Consider the following 26511-nt stretch of genomic DNA (forward strand, 5'->3'; position numbering starts at 1 on the left):
ATCAAATGTAAGATTGGATTACATCTTAATTAAAAATCCCTCTGTTACTATTGAAAAACCCGTTGCCAAGATGTGATCTAATTTGTGATCCAAAATCCCACTGGATTACTTTTGAAAAACTGGGCCCTGGAAATCGCCTGAATGAAATCTAAATGATAAAACTCAAGTTTAACTCTAGGAGAGTTTTAAATGAGCATATTTTAACAAAAACAAGTGGAGTATTCCTTTACGACTAATCATCTGCCCTTTTGTCTTTATAGAGTCATTTCTGTCTTTTTTTCATGTAAGTGCTTCCGCCTTTTATAAGGTGCTAGTGCAGAGAGACATTCATGCTACAGCAATCTCTGCTATCTTTAGAGCACGGCAGCCAGTGAGGTGGGATGCAATACCAGGTGGAGAGGTGAGGGCGTCTGAAAAGGTGAGAGCTCTTCACTTACACTAAATTGCTGCATTTGATTAGTCACATGGTAATAGATAATGCAACACCTGCACACATTAACCACCTTAAACACCTTCGGTACAATGAGAAGATACATCATTATAAGTACTCAAACAGCACTATAGGTAACAGCAGACACAGATTACTCTTATGCCCTGAAATAGTCTTCTTTCATCAAGTCTAGCCTGAAAAGTAGATTCTGGACAAAAACACCCGCTTAGACAGGAAGGCACCCCCTGACTGAAAATCTGAAAGAATTATGGTTGGTTGTTCTACATGTGATGTTTAAAGCTGCATGTAATGATCTAAAGATGTCACACACAGTAATCTGGTTTGCTACAGTGTTATTTCATTTAAAGGGTCACGAAACACCCAAAACACATTTTTTTTAGATGTTGACAGTTAAATATATGCCACACATTGCTAAAAGCACAATTAGGACACATATATTTAACTAAAAAGTGAAAATTGGAAGTTTTTGTGTTGTTTAGAGCAAATTTGTTTCTTTCGGTTTAAACAGAAATGTTAAAGCCACGTCAAAGCAATGAGATCATTGTGTAAAATCCAGCGTGGAGATACAAAGTGACGTCATTGAGCTTTCAGCACATCTATTCATTAATTCATAAGAAAGACTTGGTTCGTACCAATCAGCGCACTCTATTGTGAACGTGATGCAAATTCATTAATTTGCATGAAATAGCTTCGAAGACTCTTTTTACCTGTTACAGTGTTTAGAGAGACGCCACGTTGTGTTGCCAACTTTAATTAAAGAGAATTGTTCGGAGACATGGGTCATTGATGTTTCTCTTTTTAAATGTGCTGAAACAAAAGTTTTGTTTCCATTTTCCCACAATGAAAGCACAGCTCGCTAACACGCGACAAAAATATGTTCGAAATTAAAAAAATGTACCCGAGAGCTTGGTAAAATCCAGATTTGCCGCTCGTCTTCTTTTTAAAAAAAATCTCTACGCATTTGGTAAGTGTGTGATCAAAGTTCTCTGTTTATGTTTATTTAAACGGCAAAATTAGTATCATCAGCAGTATTTTTTTCAGTTTTTGAAGATATACCTTAGTCAAAATTATTTAGTTACTAAGTTTACAGTAATATCACTGTAATATTATGGACTGAAACTCCTCCACTTCCACAAAACTCTTCCCCTTTTCATGCAAACCCTCTTTCGTCACTCGACACTCCCACCCAAACAAAGCTGGACTCACCCACTTTCCTGACTTTTTTTTAAACTAGTGGTGTAAAAACACCCCGCTGAGACAGGAGGGGTTTCATGGCCCTTTAAATATTAGAGATGCACATATATTAAGTTTTGACTGAAAATAACTGCTAAGAATATTGGGGTCAGTAAGATTTTTAAATGTCTTTTTTTTTTTTTTGGAAAAAGTTTGAAATGTTCAAAAAGGCTTTTGATTATTTTTTAAAACAAAGTTCAGTACAAACAGTGGAGTAACACAACATTTTATTTTACTGTATGTTAAGGAATAATTTTAGATAGCCAGACTTTTAGCTTAATTGTCACTTGATCATTCAGAAGTTATTCTAATATGCTATTTTGGTGCTCAAGAAACATTTATTATTATGATATTTATGTTGAAAATGCTACTTAACATAGAAGAGCAGCAATTATTCTAAATGGTATGGTTTCATAACTATATATTAGTCTTTCCTCTCTGTATACATATTATGTTCACTCTTGCTAGAAGAAAATAATAACAACAAGATACTGTCCCCAAAAGTTTGAATAGTAGTGTTCATATATTAGACTACTAAACCAATGTCAATAAGACAGCCAACATATTGTCCATTCCTACTCATATTCTTAGCAATGACATATACTTCAATATAATAATCTGGCAAACATTTCCTAATGCGTTTGGTGTTGTATGTTTCTTTAGGGACTGGATAATGAACCCGTTCTCTCTGATTTCTATAAAGTGCATAGAAATGAACCCGTTTGACTTTAGTCAGTACTCACCATTACTAAATGTATAACCCACACACTAATCTGATTACTGAAATGCTAGAAACTGGGCTTAAGAGAGTGTTGATCTACAGTAGACACTGTGCCACAAGGGACAGTGAGCTGTGAGACTATTGTTTGGGCTGAAGAGAAGAGAGAAGGGTAAAAACATGCCTCAGTGGACTAGACAGGTGAGGACTGGTTCATAGGGGAAGGTTTATACAATGATTTGGATGACAGTAAGAAGACTTTTTGTAGCTGGTGGGAAACTGAAATGATTGAGCCTGATTGCCTTGATGTTACAGATGCCTGATTGGTAAGCTAAATGATTATAAGTCATGATGGCATCTTTTGCCAGCACATACTGCCCCTTTTTTGCTATGCCCACCATATTACTACAGCACTAAGGAACCAGTAAACCATAAGGGAAGTGCTATAGATTGAGGTTTAGGGTTAAAGCTAATAAGGGTTGCAGGTGGAGGATTGAGGGAGAAGGTGGGAGGCGGGGTGGGGGATATAAAGGTTGGTAGGGGACAGTTTTTGGGGGTTACCTGTAGTGGGGGTGCTGGTAGTGACAGTGTGGAACTTCTGAAAGAACAGTGAAAGAACATTCTTAATGCTGTCTCTCTCTCTCTTTCTTTCGTTTCCTCTGTAACTCTATGCCATCCAGTTCTAACTCTTCTCTCCATCAGTTTCTTCTTCTTTTCATTATTTGTTTCACTGTGATAGTTTACTCTGCCATTCACTCTCTCTTCTTCAATCCCTTTCCCTTCTGATTGTTTAAACTATTCCATTTAGCTCTTTCATCCTCTCTTGCATTTCTCTCATCTCTTCACTGTCATCTTTCTTTCTCTCTAAACCTTCTGGTTCTGTCCTCTAGCGCAGTGATTCCCAATCGAGGTAAGCAAACCCCAGGGGTTACATAAGCAGGGTGTGCTTAAAATGATTTTTTCTTTCTAAATGATTTAAAGAGAAATTAATCTTTAAATGTATTAAGTTCAAATATGAATGTAATTGTTTACTGTTCGGGATTTGCAATATGGGACAAAGATGACTTATTTCTAGCATTAAAACAATAAAAGTGTAATACAGATTTAATTTTTTATTTAAGTTTTTGTACATAAGAATGCTTCTTGTTTGTTTTAAGCAATAATAATGAATATTTTACCAAGATTTACAGAAGACTCTAAAATGTCATTCAGTTTAACAATAGTTCACATTTCAGACAATATTGTCAGGCATATTTGGAACAGGAATAATTTGAAGGAATATTAAAAGATTTTCCATCACAAAAAAATGCCACATTTTTTATTACATTTAGAAATATTAATTAAAAATATATAAATTATAAATAGTTAATAATATTATAATACTATATTTAACAGCATTACTTTGTTTACTTTAACGTTATTAATTGCAGCCTTAGCAAGCATAAAAAAACTTTGGAACGCTATTAAACATACAGTATAAATCACATACAAACATCTGACAGGCTTTCTGTGTCAATTGATTGAATAATAAAGCCTTGAGATCATTTCTGGTTTGTTCTAATAAAAGGGGGTCAGTAAAGTTTGGGAAACACTGCTCTAGGATTTTTAAAACATATTTTATTCTCTCATTTCCCCCATCTTACCCATCTCTTCCAGCTCTGATGTCATGGATTTGGAGCGCAGAGCGATAGCCGGTGTGCTCAGTCTTTTACTCTGCTGTGGGACTGTATGTGGAGGAAAAGAGTGAGACACCAATGTCATCATCATCTCACTTCTTTTTTTCCTATGCAGTATGAAATTCTATCCCTTACTTTTCTTTCTGACCCCTTCCTCCATATCAGGATTTCGAGTAACCATGACAACCTTGACCATGAGACTGTTACCGCCTTGCCTGATCATATTGACCACCTGCCTGTGTCCCACCTTAACCACATTCTGACCATTCACCTAGAGAAGAAACAGAGAAAACACACAGAGAGTCCTTGAGTAATGAGGACAATTCTAGAGAGACTCAAATAAGGAGGACCAGAAACAAAGGTCCATGATGTGGTTTTGCAGACACCTCTATAAGGAAGTCTCCCATTCGCAGACCAGCTCTCCAGGCCACGCCTCCCTCGTCGACAGACTCAAGGTACTGCAGTGCTGGAAAGGCTGGGGTGGGAGTGAACTCTTCTATAGGGGTCTGAGCTACAAAAAGAAACAGGACATTTATGTAATCAGTCGAGCGTGGATAACCAAAATGTTCTCAATTCATCATTCACACACCCTGGTGTTGTTCTAATACCATATGCTTGGTTTTTCAAAAACTAATTTCACCTCAGACAGACCTTTTTCTTAGTTGGATTTGGACATTCACTGCTGAATTAGATCATGTTCTGAAGTAGAAAGTAATTTAGTTCCTATAACAAAAATAATTTCCAGTGCCTGCGATGTAAACCACACCAAAAGCATGTTCTTCTGACCATAGTTCTACACTGTAAAAGATCCTGGTTGCCTTAAATTTTTAAACTGAATCAAGTTAACCTTATAAATCCATTGAACTTATAATATGTTAAACTGACTTTAAACAGCTCGCGTAACTTATATAATTAGGTTAGGCTGTCAGGACAAACTAATCACATAATTTTTATACAGTGTAGGAACTGTGGAAAAGTTCAATAGTATCTGGATGCAGCCTTTATGATGCAAGCGGAGATTGCATCCCTTAGAGATGCAATGTCAGACACAATGCACTCAATGGAGCTAGTGACGTCACTGTGACAAATAGGGTTGGGGGTGGGGTTAGGTGAGCCCATTCAAAAGCATGGCATGCAGCGCAGATTGCATCTGCACCAAGTCTGCAGCCAAACCCATCTTGAAAAGTTTCCTGAGTGTGAAAATCCCCATGATGTATCACATTGGACCATTTTGAGTCGAAGAAGGACATTTGTGGGGTTTTTCTGCGTGTGTGTGTGTGGTTGAAGGACCTACTGAATTTGAACAATGCCAGAATGAGTAATTTACAACTTAATTGGGGGAACTATCCAAGATTTAGAATACATGTCAAATCATGAATATGCATATAACAATGAACAAATTGATGAACGGTGATGAAAGTCAAATGTCCTAATTCCTATTTTGGGAAGCATTGTGTATGTGTATGTGTATGTGTGTGTGTGTGAGAGAGAGTGAGTGAGTGAGTGAGAAAGAATTTGAATGAATGTGAACTTTTATGCTGTATGTGAATAACTTAATGACTTTCAAGGGGGTTGAGAACATTTCTGCGAGTGGCTTCTGAGGCACAGTTAATTGTAGTTAAATGATGTTAAATTAACACAAATTAAATTTACACTACACAATTTTTTTTGCCACAGTTTTTTTTTATAATATTAAAGTAGTTTCATCAAACAAATGGTTTTTTGGAATATGTTTTTGATGATCCTGTTAAATACCCATTGACAAATTTGTGATCTTGTTGCTGCAGTCACAATGAGTTTGACCATGTGCAATTTCCACAGCACTACAGAAGTTATGATATGACTGCAGCTTCTTTTGTAAAAAATTAAACAATGCAAACTGTAAGAAACCCAGTATAGTAGAAAATTCAGTCTAATCCACTTTCACTTTCTTTTTATCCTGCAACAAGGTCATGCCTTTAGGTATTGATCTTCTATTGGCATCGTGTATGGATTTGGCCAGTACAGTTTGTTACTTAAGGAATAAAGTGAAATGTTAACAATCATTTTATGGCACTGAATTCCTAATTTCTACCATGTGTATGCCTAGAAATGGAAATCAATTTAATTAAATCATTTACTGAAAAATGTAGTTCATTTAAGACCCACTCCAAATTTATTTTTCCTTTCTCTTTGGGGTTTAAAGTCTTATTTAATGACCCCCTTTTTTCTTACCCTTGGCTCCTCTCAGCACAAAGCCAAAACCTTCATTGTCTTTTTTCTGCAGGAGGACTGTCTTCTCCTTGATTATGTAGTCACTGAAAGAAAGAAAGAAAGAAAGAAAGAAAGAAAGTGGTGAAGTATAGAGCAGAAGTGAGAGAGAAAAAAAGAGGAGAGCTGGTAAATATCTCCATAGCATCAGTAAATCCTGAAAGATCTATTGAGTGAAGAACGTGATGAGAAGATGGTCAGAGGCCAGGGGAAATCTGAGTACAGTATATAAACGCATACATTACAAGACAGCTTGTATTGACCTTTAAAGGAAAAGTCAGCCTTCTTTTCAAGGCTGAAATTGTCATTTTAATGTTATTTAACAAAAAGGAAGCAAAGATCTCACACAATGTACTATGATCTGAACATTTCTGCTTAGGTCTACACAGTGAAGTTAAAGGTGCAGTAGGTGATTGTCTTCAGAAATATTTTTTGTTGTGCTGGTTAAAAGTCTCTTTACATTTCAATAGTAATGATTAAAGTAAATTATCTAAATGTATTAAAACAAATATTCGTCCAATACAAATTTGTCAGGTTGACAATTCCCTCAATTCTGATAAGTAGCCCAAACTGTCTGTCAACAAATGTAGATTTGTACATCTATGCATCCCTGTTCATGCAGACTGATTTTATGAATGGGTTATATGCACAGAAGTGTTGTTCAGCCACTGAAATCTTCCGGTGAAAGATTGATGTGACTATTTTCTATTTCATAATGGACCTTTTACAGCATTGATAATGTAGATTTTTATTTAGTTTGGCAACAAAACATAAGTATAAAACGCTATTCCACCTAGCCTGCTTTACTGAGGTAAAGTTGGTTTTATATTCACATCACATTGGTTCATTTTTAAACAGTTACAGCCTGTGACACAGGTTCCCTATATTGTTTAAGAAAACTACTTTGAATATTCGGTCTGAAATAGCATGTAAGTATGGCTAAGTCCTGCACCCTGCAGGCCAAGCACCAGTCGTTTTAGAACAAATTGCAAGAGAGTGAAACCAGCAATGCTTGCATGCATGAAATTTTGCACATTATGACAAGTTCTGCTTGCTACACAACTGAAAACATGCTAGATATAATACAATTTATTGTTCGGAATTGTAGTATTATAAAGTACAAAATATAAAGTTGACAATTACATGATCTAGTGCAGGGGTGTCAAATTCAATTCCTGGAGGGCCGAAGCCCTGCACAGTTTAGTTCCAACCCTGCTCCAACACACTTACCTGTAGGTTTCAAACAAGCCTGAAGGACTCAATTAGTTTGATCAGGTGTGTTTAATTAGGGTTGGAACTAAACTGTGCAGAGCTGCGGCCCTTTTGGAACTGAGTTTGACACCTGTGATCTAGTGGTTCTCTGTCTTGTTTAAGGTGCGCATTCAGGAGACATGGCTTTGGTCAGCATGCAGGAAAAGGACTGTGTTCTCAAAGCTATTATGCTCACGGATAGCATTTTGGCAGATCACCACTGCACCTTTAATCTGTAAAATTACCAACCTAAAAAATAAAAAAAAATAGTAATTGTATTATCAATTCTAAACCATATATCAAAAAAAATCCTAAGCTACTTTCACTTTCACAGTTACAACAAGATATTCATTTAAACATGAACCTTTTGAATGTAAACAATAAAGAACACAAGCACCAGAGCTCCTACAAAAATATAAAGCAGCACATTTGATAATAGAAGTAAAGCTTCAAGATCATGTTTATATTTAAAGTAAATTTGGCTCAATTGTTGATTTAATTTACCACTGTTTCAAATTATACAAATTAACATAATATTTTTACTCTGATAGATTGTAAGTTGAGATGACTAGAAAAGTTTATTTGATTAAAGTAAATAATATAAAACGACATTTTTACAGTTTATGATTTAATTATATACATTAATTTACATTTAGTCATTTAGCAGACGCAATGGCCAAAGTGACCTACAATTGAGGATAAATTCAGCAATTCAACAAAAGGCAATACACACAAGAGGTGCTAATTAAACAAAGGAATCAACATTTAAATACAAGTCACAATATTACTGTTTATGCTAGGGCTGCACAATACTGAAGAACAAAATTGTAACATTTATTCATTCATAGCAATATATACTGTGAAATATGAAATATAAGTATTTCCATCAAATGATTTGTAAATAGTTTTTAACTGCTGAATAAAACTGGATACTTGCAATAGCTTTAATAAAACTCTACTTCTAAGTGAAAAGCACTTGAGTCAGAGAATATCATAATAATTATTTGTGACATTTGCTAGAAATTTCTGACATTTGTTAAAGTAAATACTTTATCACAAGTGTTTAATGATTTAAAGGCCACATTCCCTCTATTTTGACCAATTCAGTTAGCCTATGACTATAAACTTACTCATTTTACACTTATCAGGGGCATATCATTTTAAACTGATCATTATATTTGTGTTGTGATTATTAATAAAGACAAAATACCAAAGATTATTACTAAAAATCCAAATTCTTTTATTTTTTACAATTTGCAGACCAATTAAAATATGCACTGCTGGTTTCACAGTTTCAGGGATATTGTATAACGCAGTCCAATAAAAAAGATTTGAATTGAATGGTTGTGTAAATAGAACACATAGTGGTTGTGCAGATGTCCTCAGATTTTTTTAGCCCATTCAATCTTTTGATTTACTTATGGCAATGTGTAAATATTAAATCAGTTTTTATCTTAATTTCAGTAATATTATTAAATAATTTGCAAATGTTTCCAAGATATATGTACATTTTTCAGCATAAATGAGTAAACCCCAATTTCTGAGTGAACATAAATAATATATTTTGATGCATTTGAGCAAAACAGATTTATTATAGAGATATATTTAAAGAAATAACATTTTAGTTGCCAAACCTCTTTAGAAATAAATTACATTTAATACATTTAGATACATTTAAATTCAAGTTAAATATTTTCAAATAATTGTATATATTTTTTTTTGTTTCTCTAGATTTATCATCTTTCACAAAATTAATTTCATATTTTTCTGTAACAAATACTGGGCTTCAGTACTGACTAATCTAATGTATATGCTCAAATATAACATTGTAAAGCATCTTATAGAAAATATTAATGTAAAAGATAGATTTGTGAGGGATGTACTTATGCTGAGAACTGTACAATTTATATTGTTATAGTTTTTTCTGTCTTATTTTAAACCAAAACATTTGTTCTACATGGATTTGCATTGTAAAACTTAAATAAACGTTAAAATAGTTCAAATCTGTTAAAAGATAAAATCTGTGGGAATAATCGTATGATTAGTGTGTCAACATGTTACACTGTTGTGCTCACAGTGACCCAAGTTCGATTCCCAGCTCAAATTCCTTTGATCTTTCCCCTCTCTCTGCTTCCCATACTTTCCTGTCAATACACTCCATTGTACTGTCCAGTTAAAGAGTGAAAAACCCCTAAAAATAGTTATTAATAATAAATAATAAGAAATGTCAACAGATTCCATCTGGTCCTGCATATAGGCCATCAGTCTGTACACTTTCTCTTTCTGTAACACTGAAAGTTACATCCCGATAGTCTCTTTCATTGACAGCAGAGCCCCAGTGCCCGACTCTACACAGCTTTGTTTACAGTACTCATGCTCTTACGCCAACAACCGTACTGGTGTTCAGAACACAATATCCCCATCCTTCAACTCAGTGTTGGGCAGACTAAACCAGCTGTATTCTCTCACTGGCCCAGGAAAGAGGAGGAACTAGAACCGATCCAAAGACACGACGACAGGTCAAACAGCACATGGTGATTCTCCTTCTCTAAACAGCATCACAACAACTCTTTGGCAGGAAACCAGTCATTTGAAGGCTGTCTGAAGTTCATCCATTGCATAAACCTCGACAACATCGTGCCAGTCATGAGTGTAGCTAAAATGGCCACACAGCAGTGGACGGGACAGTCATGGTGTCCTGTAGTTTAGGAAAAAGACTGCATATATTCATTTTGTTTACATGTGAACTGGGTAATATGTAGCTGTGCACAGCAAGTGATATAGTATACGCACTTGGCAGACATATTGAATAGATTTAGTCATTCGGTATGCCAATGAACACCACGAAGAGATCTCAACAACACGCCCAAGCATAATGTTTTCAAAATCAAATCACAGTGAGCAGCGCCGTACATCACTGGTCACAACAAGAATATACAAGAAGAATATACAAGAAAATATAGCATAATGGCAAAAGCCTGCTTGTTATGTCTGAGATCAGTTTGATTTTAATAGAATGTATGTAAACATAAATAAATTAGTTAAACAAAAATGTTAGTTTCTGCAAATATAATGTTTTTTTTATAATTTATCAATGATACTTTTTGTGATAATATGTCATTTTTGTTAAAAGAAAGAGTAAGTGTGGCATTTATATACAGTTAAAGACAAAAACTCAAAGCCATCCTGTGGAATTTTAGTTGGGATGCTCTGATCAAGATTTTTGCAGTCGATACTGTCTACCAGTACCTTGTCATGGTGATCGGCCGATACTAAGTACCAATGCTGATGCTTTAAGCTTTATAATGCATAAAGCCCTCTTTCCCTCTAAGTATGATACTTATGTGGAGATCTCACCTTACCTAGGAGAATAAAGGAAGGATGCTGCATATAATCCCTTAAACATATCTCTTATAACCATTCATGGCATGGCCAGAAGCAGCTTTACAGGAGATAATAAACAGCAAAGATGTCAGAAAACAATGCAATTTGAAAACACTTAAAATTATGAAAGAAGAATTTAATGTCTCAATCAAGAAAAAAGTTGAGCGCATATTTGATGCATAAAAAGTTAAAATGCACTCCTCTGAATCCGCTACTTACTAAAAGGAAATAGTTCTATAAACTACTGTTTATTGCAATAAGCAAACTACAAGGCTGCATGTACACTGCAGATCTTGATGGTCAATTCCGATTTTGTGCCTGTATCCAATTTTTTTGTTGACCTGCTTATATCATCTTTTAAATGTGACTTGTATCTGATTGGCTGCATTTACACAGCACAAGACAAAGGCGCTGACTGACAGGTGATAATAAAAAAGCTCCCTTTTCTCCATTGTTGTATTTAATCTGTTTGTTTATGACAGAAATTTTCTCATTTGGACATCTTCTTTTAATCTAGGCCTTTCTAAACCAGTAGGCATTTTTATGTAATGTCCTTTGTGTGATTAATGCACGTGATGTATGCAATAGTTGAATATTAGTTTATATTAGTTACGTGGCGGATATTGTGCTCTCTTTCTCTCGTTAACATGCTTGAATACTTGTGCTACATGATATTTTAAAAGCTGTTTTAGTCCTTGTGTATGAGATTTAGGGTTTGTGACTCTGCCGATGTCTGTTCCGAAATGAAAGCGTCAGACTTGACGTCATTTGCTATGGTTTTTAATGATGCGTGACTCACATTGAGATATATATGAAATAAATATAATAGGCACTTGGGAAATGTTTGGAGAAAAAAAAAACAAGAACTGAGTCTTTGACTACCCTGAAATACATAATATAGACCATTTTGAGGAACGTAAACAATAACAATGATCCTTACGTATTTCCTGTTTTACATTTTTAATTTCCATAGCTCCAGAGAATCCTAAAAGGTCCACATATTGATAAATAACATTATGACAACTGTCTAACGTTGAGATATAATTGAATTGCCTCTTGTTTTAGTTATTAAAATAGTTTGACAACAAGCAGGAAGCGTACATGGACCAATGGCATTACCACATTGAAGTGTGAACAACAAAACAAATATTTGTGGATTTGTTTTTACAAGATGAGCAATCTAACATCTAAAACGTAGACTGAATGAATAATTGACTTTCGATGTTCTGTTTATTCATTAAGACTCCTTAATGAGTAAATTAAATAAGTGCTTATTTCAGAAGGATTCACAACACGCAGAAATGATTCACAAATCTGCAGTCATTATATCACTCACTGTCATTAGCCACTGATCTGATATGTTTATGATTGTGTGAAGTCAATTATGCAGCTCATTCTTAATATGGTATAGGTTTCAGTGAGTTAGATGAGTCAGTTACTGTTAGTGAGTCAGTGTGGTTGGTCGTCCAACAGTGTCTCTGCCAGTCCATGAGTCATATGGCCAGTGACTTCATGAATCATGTGCTGCACGCCTTATACAATACAGCTCCAAACCCAAGCACTACAGGTGTGCATGTACAGCCCAAAGCCACAGACGTCTCCTCTCATCCAAATGTTTTGGGGTAATCTTCATGTGTTAAAGCATGGCTCGACAGAAAGGTCAGCGTAGAGCAATTTAGGCCAGTGTAGTGTAGTTATTCAGTGCCACAGTTTGTCAGCTCATACAGTTAAAGTTGTGCAAACAGAAAACAGCAAGCAAGCAAACAAAGTACACGGAGTCTACACAGACACACAACATTAGTGAGTAAACTGAAAGTATTGAACACAGTCTCAACACATGCCCCTGGCTACCCTGGGTCAAAAACAGCAAAAGTTAAGGGCCTGGACTGTGGAGGAAGATTGCAGAAATTGCACTGCTGAATTTTAATTCCACAAGCTTAACTTTCCAAATGCTGGATACATTTATTTGCTATAAAACATAGGAAAGGATTAGCAAACAAAAATGAACAAATGAAATGAATAGTTATGCTAAATTATGTTGAGCCTGCAAACACTGATAATACCATTTACACTTGCAGAAGAGGCTTTTAATCATTTTTTTCTATACAAATTTTTATTAAAAACCAGTTTAAAAGAAACAACAATCAAAAACACCATGTAGTAACATTTTCTTTAGATGGTCCTAGACAGTTTTTTTGATTATATAAGTAACTACAGTTGAAGTTCCCCTGTTTATTTTCCCCACAATTTCTGTTTAATGGAGAGGCGATTTTTTTCATGCACATTTCTAAACATAATAGTTTTAATAACTCATTTCTAATAGCTGATTTCTTTAATCTTTGCCATGATGACAGTAAATAATATTTGAATAGATATTTATCAAGACACGCCTATATGGCATAAAGTGACATTTAAAGGCTTAGCTAGGTTTATCTAGTTTAACTAGGCAGGTTAGGGTAATTAGGCAAGTTATTATATAATGATGGTTTGTTCTGTACACTATCAGAAATTATAGCTTAAAGGGGCTAATAATTTTGACCTTAAAATGGCTTTTAAAAAATGTAAAACTGGTTTTATTCTAGCCGAAATAAAACGAGTTTCTCCAGAAGAAAAAAAATATTTTCAGACATACTGTGAAAATTTTCTTGTTCTGTTAAACATTTGGGAAATATTAAAAAAGAAAGTTTAAAGAGGGGCTAATATTTCTGACTTCAACTGTATCAACTAACACTCATTACCTGTTGAGATGGAGTAAACAAGTTTGCAGGTTACATACAGTTAGTATATTGTTTAGAACCATCTAAACACTTGGCTGGAGGGATTGGAATTGCCTGGAGTGATGTAGGTCCTCTTTTTTTTTTAAAGAGTGGAACAGTCGCAGAATGAGTTGGAAGGCATGTTGTTTGAAGTTGTTGTTGACACTGTAAATCCCAACAGTCAACTTTATCAAATAAAATGAGTGTAGTTAACTCAAAATTTACTTAAAGTTAATTCTACTCATTTGAAAATAGTTTTGAAGTCAGTGTTGAAGGTAATGAGTTAATTAAATATTTCATTACTTCAACTTAAATGGAGTAAGTTACAGAACGTTTTACAGTACTCAGTTGGTTTAAGTTCTCTTCATTTGTTGGGTTTTACTGTGCTCAAATTGCTTCGTTTACTCAAACGGCTTAAGTTCACAGTACTCATTAGGATTAGTTTTGAACTTAAATGGTTTGCTGCAATCGGTTTTCTCAAATGGTTTGAGTCACCTTAACTTTTGGGTTTTACAGTGCAAAAGTACTAGCTATACTTGTGGATTGTGTATTCCTGTGTTGTGTGTGTAAATGTGGTTTTCTTGTTGTCATCCCTCCAGTGCCTATGTAAATTTTGTTTTGGCTTTGTTGTCACTGTAAAAATATTGTATATACACAGTTTGAAGCAGAAGGGGTTGGATTCCATATCTTTCTTTATTGTAAATATTTTCTCTTTCTAGTTTTTACATATAGGTGGGATTCACGGTGGCGCAGTGGACAGCACGATTGCCTCACAGCAAGAAGGTTGCTGATTTAAGTGCAAGCTGGGTCAGTTGGCATTTCTGTGGGGAGTTTGTATGTTCTCCCGGTGTTTGCATGGGTTTCCTTTGGGTGCTCTGATTTCTCCCACAGTCCAAAGACGTGCAATAGTCTAATTGAATAAGCTAAACTGGCTGTAAAGTATGTGTGTGAAAGAATGTGTAAGGGTGTTTCCCAGTATTGGTTTGTGGCTGAAAGAGCATCTGCTGTGTAAAACATATGCTGGATAAGTTGGTGGTTCATTCCGCTGTGGTGACCCCAGATTAATAAAGGGACTAAGCTGAAAAGAAAATGAATGAATGAATGAATGAAAATATATATTTAGGAAGTGAGGTAAAATATATTGTTTTTATTTCTGTTATTTTCTTTGTAAGGTGTAGGTAGTTTTATGGTGGGTTTATACAGAGTGTACTTTTTGTTGACTCCGAGGTACAGGCATCACGTTTTGGGTGTTTTTAAAAAAATTTTATAAAAAAGAGAGAGAAAAGACAAAAAAAAAACAAAAAAAAAAAACAAATTAATGGACCCAACTCTAAGGATTCCTAAAAATGATTTGATTTGTCAAGTGTTTTATTTATGTTACATCCTTAACCCTAGACTAGGGTCGTAACAATAGATATTGGATATTAATTACAATGTAATACATTACTGAATACACTAATGCTAATCTTCTAAAACACTACTAAATGCAATTGACTAAAGCAGTGTTACTGCAGATTTCTTCAAATCAAATGTAAGACTTTTTAAGACCCTTTTAAGACCAATAGGAATGAAATTTTAGACTTATACAGGGCTAAACACCAATGACTATTTTTAATGGCCCGGTTACTTCTGTAAATAGTTTTTGTATTGATGGAAGATCATGTAAAGGGATGTGTTGCTTTAGTTTTCTATCCCTGATTAAGGAATTTAATTTGGAGATTTTGCTTTAAAAATGTCTAACTGTTGTGCTGTGAATTGTATCTTTTTTGCAATAAAAACCTAAATATAAAAAAAGTTTTGAGACACCCTGTAAAGTTTTAATCTTTGCTAGTTTAAATCTAACATTTAAAGTTTTCTATAAAAAACTTTATGTTTGCACTGAAACTTTTTAATACACATGCATACATATGCATATATAACAAACAATGCATGTATATTGCAAATAATTAAAGTAATACCTTTTTTAATATATGCAGGTACTGTATATGGTTCTCTGTATTTGCCATTCATTCATATTTCATATTTGAATCAAATGTTTGTGTTAAATCTGTTTTCATTCATTCATTTTCCTTCAGCTTAGTCCCTTATTTATCAAGGTTTGCCACAGCGAAATGAACCGCCTAAATCTGTTTCATAAATTACTAATAACTAGGGCCAGACAGAATCTGCGGATAGTTTTTGCTATTTCTGCAAAGAATTTTGCAAAAGATCTGCAGATTTATGTGGGATTATTTTGGGAGAATCATAACTAAAAACTTAATATATGAAATAAAGTATAATATCTTTTTAACTTTTATTTAATGTTAAAATGCAATGCAATATTTAAAATGCAAATCCATCTAGATCCACTTATTTGGTAAATAAAGCAAGTCTCTCATATAATATCTCTATTAAAAGAAAGAAAATATTACTTTACAAACTGTACTGTAAATAAATCAAACAAGCACTTTCATGTTTGTCAATAATATTACTGAAACTAATTTAAAAACTGAATAGAAATCAACACACATTTACACAAGTAAATATATAACCTCAACGATGAGTTAAAAATATGAGGATTTCGGTGCGCACAGATTCCATGTGGGCCTACTAATAACAAGTCCTCAAAATGTGAAATTATAGATGAAAATAATTTAGAGCATTTATTTGTGGTGGTTCATAATAAATGATAAATCAGGCACTAAGCTGAAGGAAAGTAAGTGAGTGAGCATTTACTCGTAGAAAATGACAGTGTTTTTATGAATAAAAGTACATAAAAGTCTGTCTTTTTTTAATATGCAAGGTTGAAATACAAAATTTGATTATCTGCGCTGCCTGTTTGTTTGCACTGTAAGTCTGTGTGAACTTGTGTGTTTGTGTCCAGTGTCAGTCAGGTGCTGGTGAGATATTGTTTCAACTGTACCATACTGTACCCACATGCTGATAGTCACACTGTACACAGGCTCAGCCTTCAACCCACTCCATCTGTTCTCTCTCTCTCACACTCTTTCTCTCTCTCTCTCTCTCTCTCTCTCTCTCTCCTTAAATGCTTCCGAACTCCATTCTCCATCTAAAAGCCAAATGTAAAAGCTTTCAGTGAACCTCTTAAAGAACACGAACCCGAGGCCGGGGGGTTGCTCATATCTCCCCATGAACTCTTTCAGAAAGTCCTCTGTGTGTCACCTCCTACCCTGCTTTCTATCTCAGTCGTCTCTTCTTCTCTCCAACAGTCCGTCCACACTCCTCTTCAAATATCTTCCATCGCGCCTGCACAGAGGGATGCCAACGGTGGCCATTCTCCATATCACCCACTCATCCCTGCCCAGATCAAAAACAAGCCAGCAATGAATTTATGTGCAGAAAGTGATGGTCTGGCTTGAAGTTGGCACTCCCTTTTTAAAGTTACAGACATCTCACACCTCGCTGAACCTCACATCTTGTCCTCTCCCTCCCTGTCGGTTTTGCCCATTAGGTCTGTCCCACAAAGTGATACAGACACAGTTCATACAGTAGCCGCATTAGTAACCACTGTACATACGCTAAAGCCTACGCAACCACAATGTGGCAACTATTACGCCGTTACACAATCTTCATAGTGACAAACCAACACCCAGCCACACTGCAGGTACATAACACAACACAATATTTGTCCAACTTAATGAGACTTTCAACCCTAATCAAGTCAAAACTTGATAACATCACTGCACATCACCAAAACATGCAAAACAAGCGGACACTGTTCAAGATCCAGATGAATACAATCCACAACAAAATGCAGCAGGGTTTACGAGAAACCAGTGCAAATTTACCCTCTTGAATGATCATTCTTACGTCTTCAATGTACACATGCTGATCACACACACACACACACTCAACAGAATAACAGCATCAATCTCTTCCAGTGAAGCGAACTCCTTTAAATCAGCAGCAGCAATCGTCCCACACACACTCACTGATGCACACAGGTTTAGCATTCTGTCCATCAGAGCAGCAGTGTATCTGGCTGGAGGCAGACATTGTATTCTGCGGCCGTTAACAGTGAGACAGAAGCTGCGATTCTCTTTCACACACACACACACACACACACATACACGCATGCAGTGGTGGAGATGCGCTACGCTGGCTAATGCGAGAGCACTCGCACATAGACACACGCACACGTCCGAACGCGCGCACACACACACACACACATACACGCTCGCGCATTGCAACACATCCCTGCCTGTCGATCCACTCCATCACTCCAGCTCGCACCATGCACACATGCAGCGCTCCCCTCCTCCTTCCCTCCCACCCGGCTGCACGAAAAACATGAAAACAGCAAGTACCTGTAAATGAACCAGACGCTGCGATTCATAGGGCCTAGCGATGGCCAGGACGACGAGAGGGAGAGGGAGAGAGAGAGATCCTCCTCTCCGCATCCTCCCATCGCCATTTCCCCCCCCTCCTCCTCCTCCTCCACCTCCTCCTCCTACTGCTGCTGCTCCTCTTCCAGCCGGAGAACAGCGAGCGAGAGCCGCGCGAGGGGAGGAGAGGAGGAGAGAGAGACGGAGAGAGTGAGAACGAGGGCCTAGCTCTCCCAACCCTTTCATACTTAAGACGGAGAGAGAGAGAGAGAGAGAGAGAGGGAGAGAGAGAGAGAGAGCGATGGTTCACTGTGACTGCGACAGAGGAGGAGGGAGAGTGAGCGAGGCAAGGAGAAAGAGAGGGAGGGAGGGACAGAAAGAGAGAGAGAGAGAGAGAGAATGTGTGGTTGGAAGACATGGTTTACCATGAAAGAGGAGAGAAATGATGTAATTTGATGAAGGGGAGAAGGAGAGAGGGGGGCTTAAGGTGGCTGAGTTTGTTTGCTGATTAGCAGATGCATGCATTGAATGTAAAGGATGCTGTTCGGTAAAGCGAGGTACGAAGCGCAGGTGTTTCAAGTCATCACTGCAACTCGAAAATGCAAAGGCGCTCAGGGCGTGAGGAGCTGAAAATACAGCAAGATAGACAGTGATGGTCAAGCACATGCAAAATCGTGCATATGCACACCTCCTGCAGTGTATGAGGTCAAACTGTTGGGAAGGTGTTTGACTGGTGACAACTGTCACACACTCTTCTCCGCCCCCTCTCATGTGCACATCTGCCTCTTCCACTTTTCTTCAGCACTTGTGTGAGCTGATGTTTCTATCACTGCCTCCACTAGTCACTGTTTTCCATTCATAAAACTCGCAGCAGCGTTTGAGAGGTGGAGTGAGACAGGAAACGAATGAGTGAGAGAGAGATATAGAGAGAGAGATTGAGCACTCTCTAGTGCTCTTGTCGGGTAGCCGTAGAGCACTACAGCTCTGAACCACCATGCGCCTATTACATCATCAATGACAGCAGCTTTTGAATGAACATTTGATTCTCTCTCTCTTTTTTTGGTTTGTTTTTTTATTCTGACAGACTGCTGAGTTTTTTTTTGTTTTTTTTTTCATTTATTGCCTGTGGTCACGCCTGATTCACAGTCAGTCATTGGAGAGAGTGACACATAACGCAGCAGGCTGAGGTAATACAATGTCTGGAGGTTTTGGTCATTTTGTAGACGAATAAACAATGGGAAATGCGATTTTACAGACTTTCAGAAATGAACAAGTGAGTAGGAAGAATATTGGTTTAGCATTAGCCATATGGATTTTTAAGATGGATTTGCGTCTCCATAGGACTAACTGAACTCACATCCTAACTGTGCTAGAGCAAATGATGAGCTGCAGTTTATTATTTGCATTCAACATTATATTTTCCCTTTGTATATTTGCTCTGCAAACAAACAGATAAGTAATTATACCCTTCACAATTAAAAAAAATAATATTAATTAAAAATTTACCTTTCTGTAAATTTCTACTTTTTTTCTCTGGCTTTGCAGTAAATTGTTCTAAATCTTAAAGTTCAACAAAAATAAAAAAATAAAACAATTTGAGGTCAGTTTGCAGCCCCAAGCCTCTGAACATTAGGATTTCTCCGTCATTGGGTGCCTTTAGCTGATTCAGTGGTTGCATATGAAGAGAGATGATCGACGCACAGCTTTAATGGACAGAAAGTGAATGCAAACATTTTTATATTCATTACAGCATGCTTTTAAGATTAAAATACATAAGAAATATGGAAATGATAGGGTAATAGCAGGATAGAATGGTAAAATACGGGAGAATCCCGGCATAAATGGGAGGGTTGACATGTATGAAGTAAACAGGAAGTGTTTGTGGATGCAAAACAACTTTGCGAGGGAAAGCAAAAACTTAAAAATATATAATTTTCTCCCACCCATTTTTTTCCCCACCATCATGTCCCTTCAAGGTCTCTGCACCTCACTATTCTCCTATTTAAAAAAAAAAAATTGCAATGAACAATCAAAATATTCAGCAGCCACTACGTCATACACTACGTAATTTCTTATATTATACAATTATAAATGTACTGTCACTATTAATGGATTCAAAGCACTGCTGAATACAATTTTAAATGTATAAAATAACCAATAATAATAATAATATATATAATAATTGATCTAAAATTTGCATTAGAACAGCCTGACACAGAAATTTCCTTCCTTCAGGCAATCTGTCTCATGAACGCTTGTTGATAGTAATTGTGAAACAAAAATACTACCCGCTATACACTTTTTACACTTATCTAACAACATAATTTACATGCCAATTTGCACATAACAGCTGCACATATAAAGTTGCACAGAATCAGAATTCTTAAACCCCCTTTGTTTTGTTTTTTTCCTTTCAATATTGTGTAACAGAGCAAGGATATTTTCACAGTATGTCTTATTTTAAAAGACTTATTTGCTTTATTTCGGCTAGAATAAAAGCAGTTTAAAAAAAAAAAAAAAGCTATATATTTAAGCTATATTTTTTTTTTGATAGTCTACTGAACAAATCATAGTTATATAATAACTTTCCTAATTACCCTAATCTGCCTAGTTAACTTAATTAACCTAGTTAAGCCTTTAAATATCACTTTGTCTTGAAAAATATCTACTCGAATATTACTTACTGTCATCATGGCAAAGATAAAAGAAATCAGTTATTAGAAATGAGTTATTCAACCTATTATGTTAAAAAATGTGTTGGAAAAAAATCTTCTCTCCGTTAAACAAAAATTGGGGAAAAATAAACAGGGAGGCTAATAATTCTGACTTCAACTGTATATAGTAATATATGTACATACACTAGTCAATTTGTATATTTGCATCCACTACTTCTATTTTTAAAAATATATTTATTATCTGGTTTTTGTCCTGTCTTTGTAATTCTGTTGCACTGTTGAAGCTCTGTAACGAAAACAAATTCCTCGTATGTGTGAACATATCTGACAATAAAGCTCTTTCTGAAAATGCTTTAATCATAAAATATATTGTTATAGTTATTGCTATGATGTTTAAAAAAGAAGCATATAGTTCTGTTAATTATTTTGCTTTCTATTGCTTTAAAGCTAATTCTCTGCTATGTAAATAACACAGCTCATACTTGGATACAGTAGAGCATTTCTATTTTATTTTATTTATTTTATAAAGCACACATGCTTTGGCCAAGACACTTATCTTAAATGGGTTTTCTATTTGGATGAAATCTGCAAGTCTTTAAAACTACTGCAACATACATTCTAGCATTATAACTCAAATTATATTCTATACTGCATTATAAAAGCATCCAAAGGCAACAAGTAAACAAGTAAAACAACATACATAATTGAACAAAATGTAAAAATAAATAAAAAGACATTGGTTAATGGGCTCAATGTTTGTAATGTGTCTATACAGTATGTATATAAGACAACCATGGGTCAGCGACATCATCCATGCATGCTACCATTGGTATGTTGAAGTAAACATTGTCACAATAAACTGAGATGGTCTGATACCCTAAATCACTCTGGTCACTGAACTGTTATTGTCGATATCATGAAAAAAAAAACAAAAAAAAAACGATGTGATATCAAACTCTTTTCATTGCCTCAGTGTGTGGCTATTGCTTGTGTCTGGTGTGTGTTTTTATTTGTCCTCCGCTGAACCTGTTGCTCGGTTCCTGTCTCTGCACTTTGGCAGATGTACACACTTCCACACCCATCTGCTTCCTCTTCTGCCTTCTGTCTTTCTGACCTTTGTTCCTTCCTCTTCCTCTGCTTGTCCTCCCACAGCTATCACACTCTGTCCCTCCCTGTCCTTTCTCTTTTACCCATCTTCTCTTATTAACATAGTTCTACATTGATGATGCCACCCCTTATTTCCACAATAACCTTGAGTGGATGCTAAAAACCCCTAAATCTTTCCTTGAAGAGACAGTGAACTGACATATTTTAGAGCTTGACATGGCTAACCAAATGTATATTCATCATAAAAATGCCCATGGTGGTCCTTTTAGATATTACTGGGCCTAATCCCAATTCTATTTATGCACCCCTAGGGCTTTAAAATTTACCCCTAAGAATCGGGACACCACTACAGCACCTGCACACGTCATCAGATGTCATGGCGTTCTCTTGCTTCACATGAGATCAGACGATCGCGACTGCTTTAGTTATTCCAGTTTTGCAATTTTTTGGTATTTATCTTCAGGAAATCACTCAAGGCATATATCATGTTATCATAACGATCTAATGTAGCAATACGATTGTGGCGAGGGGGCGGGGCTGAGACCCGTGGGAACGGAATGAGGCCGCCACATAAGTGGATACACCTGTAGTGTGCACCGGTCTCGAATCCCACGGAAGGAGCTCTGGATTATAAAAGGGGGATCGATGGAAGCCGAGAGAGGACCGGGCCCGGACAGATCGTTTTATTTTGTTTTGGTTAAGACGGCAGTTTTCGTGAGGAGCTGCCGTCCATTCTATTAATAAATATTTAAAAACTTTTATTAATAAATATTTTAAAACTTCTCTGCCTCCTTTCCGGTGGCCAGAGGGCCATAAACTTTATTACAACGATCTTAACTGAACTGTGTATTTACACAGTGGCCATATTCATCTATGTAAACACACAAAAACAACATTAACATTATAGCAGACATGGTAAAAAGCTCATTCTCAGCAACTAGACATTACTGACAGGGTATTTGAGTGTCATCAAGTGTCAGAATATTGTGGGACTGCTGTACAGGAGTTGTTATTAGGGATTATGGATCGCAAAATGTAGCTTTTTTTTGCATTTTTAAAAAAAAAAGCATGACGGTAAAACACGAACGCGATTATGAATATGATAAAACATGTTTGTTTGTCATAAAAATTCATAATAACGACAAAAAATACAAATTTGTGGAACTCCTTACTTCCGGGTTCAGCAATGCTGCCGCTCTGGCTAGTGCATTCTAGGAAATTCTTTCACCCCTTGGTTTCGAGTGTGGTCCTGTAAAATCTTTGTTCGAAGGGCTATTAACCCTTTCCCTTTAGTCCAACACCTTCAAGCTAAAGAGAATTGGGACACCCCTACCCATTGGTGTGCATGCACAAAACGAGGGGTAGGGGTAAGGAGAAAGGCAAAGGGGTAGAATTGGGATTGGGCCTAAAAGTACCTACTAGATGACTATTTGCTTTAAGTCCATGTGAAATCAAAATTTACAATGTTTACTTTGCTAGCGCACATTGCTATTTTTTTCTGTTATAGAAAATGTTTCTTGTTCACACTTTGATATTATTATCTTCGTCTAGACTGCAGCTCCACACAGGAAGTTTGGCCAGAGGAGAAATTGTCATGCCCAATTGAGCCTCTCTCGAGGTTTTTTTTTTTCTTCAGTTTTGTCAATTGGTGAAGTTTGTTCCTTGCAACTGTTGCCATTGGCTTGCTTGGTTGGGACTTGTGGAGCTGTTCATCGATGGATTTGCTCTTCAGTGTTTGGACTTTCAGCAGTGAAAATTAAACCACACTCAACTGAACTAGACTGAACTTCAACTCTGAAAACTGGACTGACGCAGTTTCAGTTTACTAAAACTTCTATGTTAAGCTGCTTTGACACAATCCACATTGTAAAAGCGCCATAGAAATAAAAATTTATTAAAATGAATTAGATATTGCTTAACGCTATTAGCAGGTTTGGCATGCTGTCCTGGAAAAGAACCCTGAGCTCAGATATAATTAATCCCAGGGCTCCCGCCTGGTCAATAAGCATATAAAGGGGTCCGAGATCAGGTTGTTCTCGAGAGCTCCCCCTGGTAAAAGGAGGAAAAGGAGGAGATGGGGTAGAAGGGGGGATTCTTCCAAAACAAATATAAGGCAGTAGTGTGAAATCCGTCTATTTATTGTAGACTTGGATCAATCTGATTGGATTATTGCTGGTAACAGATGAGAGACCAGTTGTGATCAATCTTATCACATGCTCCTCTCGAAATTAGTTTGCAAAACTTTACTCTGTTGACACTTCACCCAAATTGTTCTTAATCACAGCTCTCTTACCGTTAGTTTGATATGCAAAAAGAAAACCCCGTCCACTACTCATTGTTTCATTTCAGTTGAAAGTTCATCAACATACTCAAATCAAAATCTCAGCAACTTCTGGATCATGTGGACTTTTTTGATGGTTCCCAAGTGCAGATATATTTGCAAGTTTGCCAGCTTATTGTAAAAAATCCTGACCCTACAAACTACAGTCTACAACACTCTACTACTGCAACAATAAAACAACAACAACATATAACTAGTGATTATGAAAACTTAAAAAGTTATACTTCAAAATTTCAAAGACAAAGGCCAAACAGTAGGTATGATCTACACTTGCATATCAGCACCTGTCAATAGTCTATTCAAATAAGGTAATTGAAATTAAGACTGTATAGGTACTAAATCATATACTGTAAAATCACTTGCTCATTTCGTGTTAGAATAATATTGTTCACTTTCTTCATTACAGACAGCTCATTTTTATTCATTCATTCTCTTTTCGGCTTAGTTCCTTTATTTGGGGTCGCCACAGGGAAATGAACCACCAACTTATCCAGTATATGTTTTACGCAGCGGATGGCTTTCCAGTTGCAACCCATCACTTGGAAACAACCATGCACACTCATACACTATGGACAATTTAGCATACCCAATTAACCTATAGAGCATATCTTTGGACTTGTGGGAGAAACTGGAGCACCTGATGGAAACCCACGCAAACATGAGAAGAACATTCGAACCAGCAGCTTTCTTGCTGTGAGGTGACATTGCAACTCACTGTGCCACCACACCACCCCTACAGCTCTTTTTATTAAGAAAATATTGCATTTAAAAGCTCAAATAGGATGACAAAATCAGAACAGCCTTCTGCTTCTGATACTTACAAATAAATCTCTTTTTTTCCATAGATGTAATATCTAAGTGTATCTTATTTTTCTTTCTTGCTTGATTTCATCAGTTTTGGGTTTTATTACAATGACTACATTACTAAACAGAATAGTCTCAACATGCGCACGCTGCCAAAAAAATCACAAAGTAAAAAGAAACTTTGTGTGTGTTAAGTTAGATGACATGTTGCAAAGCTAAACACAATGTCCAATGTAATCAAAATGTCACTTGACATACATTTTTCAGGTCTGTAGATAACATTTTTGAAATTAGGCTACCTCATTTGTTTAGATTTTAATCTGTATATTGATTGTTTAGCGGTGAATAAAATAAAGTAATATTATCAAGCTGCTGACAGCAGTGGTCTAATGCTTAGAGAGTTGTGATCCAAAGGGTTCGGTGTAATCAAAATGTTACTTTACATACATTTTTTTAGGTCTACAGTTGAAGTCAAAATTAATAGCCCCCTTTGATTTTTTTCTTTTTTTTAAATATTTCCCAAATTATGTTTTACAGAGCAAGGAAATTTTCCCAGTATTTTTTTAAAAGCCATTTTAAGGACAAAATTATTAGTCCCTTTAGGCTATATGTTTTTTCTACAGTCTACAGAACAATCCATCATTTTACAATAACTTACCTAATTACTCTAATGTCTAGTTAACCTAATTAACCTATTTAAGCCTTTAAATGTCACTTTAAGTTGTATAGAATTGTCTTAAAACTAACTAGTAAAAATTTATTTACTGTCATCATGGCAAATATTAAATAAATCAGTTATTAGAGATGAGTTATTAAAACTATTATGTTTAGAAATGTGTTGACAAAATCTTCTCTCTGTTAAACAGTAATTGGGGAAAAAATAAACATGGGGCTAATAATTCAGGGGGGCAAATAATTCTGACTTCAACTGTATAAATCTCACTTTTGAAATTAGGCTATCTCCTTTAAGTTTCAATCTGAATATTGACTGTTTAGGGGTGAATAAAATGAACTAATATCATCAGGCTGCTGACAGCAGTCGCCTAATAGTTTGAGAGCTGTGATCTAACGGATTCAGGTTTGAGATCCGACACTGAAAGGGATTGTAGATCAATACCACAGCTGAGCTGAGTCTCTTGAGCAAGGCACCAAACCCCCAACTGCTCCCTGGGTGCCACAGCAATGGCTTCTCACCACTCTGGGTGTTTATTCACGGTGCGTGTCACTTTAGATAAAAGCATCTGCTAAATCAATAAAACATGTAAATGTAAATCAGAGTTTTAAATGTCCCTGGCCAATTTGGCTACTAAATTACAATTACCAGCCGTTCAAAACTTATACCACCCACAATAAAAGTATCAGAAATAGCCAGATTATCAAAGTCACAGCTAGATTTAAATGTGTATAATTAAGTAAGATTTAGAATGACAGAATCACCTTCAGATTTACAGCAGTCAATCATTGCTTGCAAATACAAATACTCTGTGATGCATCTTATTTAATGGCATTTATTTTGCTGCAAATTCCAAACACAGCTTAC

At 36.0% G+C, this 26511-nt stretch overlaps 1 protein-coding gene across 1 annotated transcript in view; it reads right to left on the reverse strand.

The window, feature by feature from the left end:
* Positions 1 to 26511, reverse strand: part of shank1 (SH3 and multiple ankyrin repeat domains 1) — a 161795-nt gene that overhangs the window by 11626 nt on the left and 123658 nt on the right. Inside the window, exons 16-20 of the mRNA XM_068218106.2 lie at positions 6293 to 6375; positions 4465 to 4589; positions 4214 to 4349; positions 4046 to 4126; positions 2964 to 3000 (exon numbers count right to left, since the gene is read on the reverse strand). Of these exons, the coding sequence (XP_068074207.1) occupies positions 2964 to 3000; positions 4046 to 4126; positions 4214 to 4349; positions 4465 to 4589; positions 6293 to 6375 (462 nt within the window). The remainder of the gene's footprint in view (positions 1 to 2963; positions 3001 to 4045; positions 4127 to 4213; positions 4350 to 4464; positions 4590 to 6292; positions 6376 to 26511) is intronic.

This window comes from Danio rerio, chromosome 3 (genome assembly GCF_049306965.1).
Source record: "Danio rerio strain Tuebingen ecotype United States chromosome 3, GRCz12tu, whole genome shotgun sequence".
NCBI classification, from domain to species: Eukaryota; Metazoa; Chordata; class Actinopteri; order Cypriniformes; family Danionidae; genus Danio; species Danio rerio.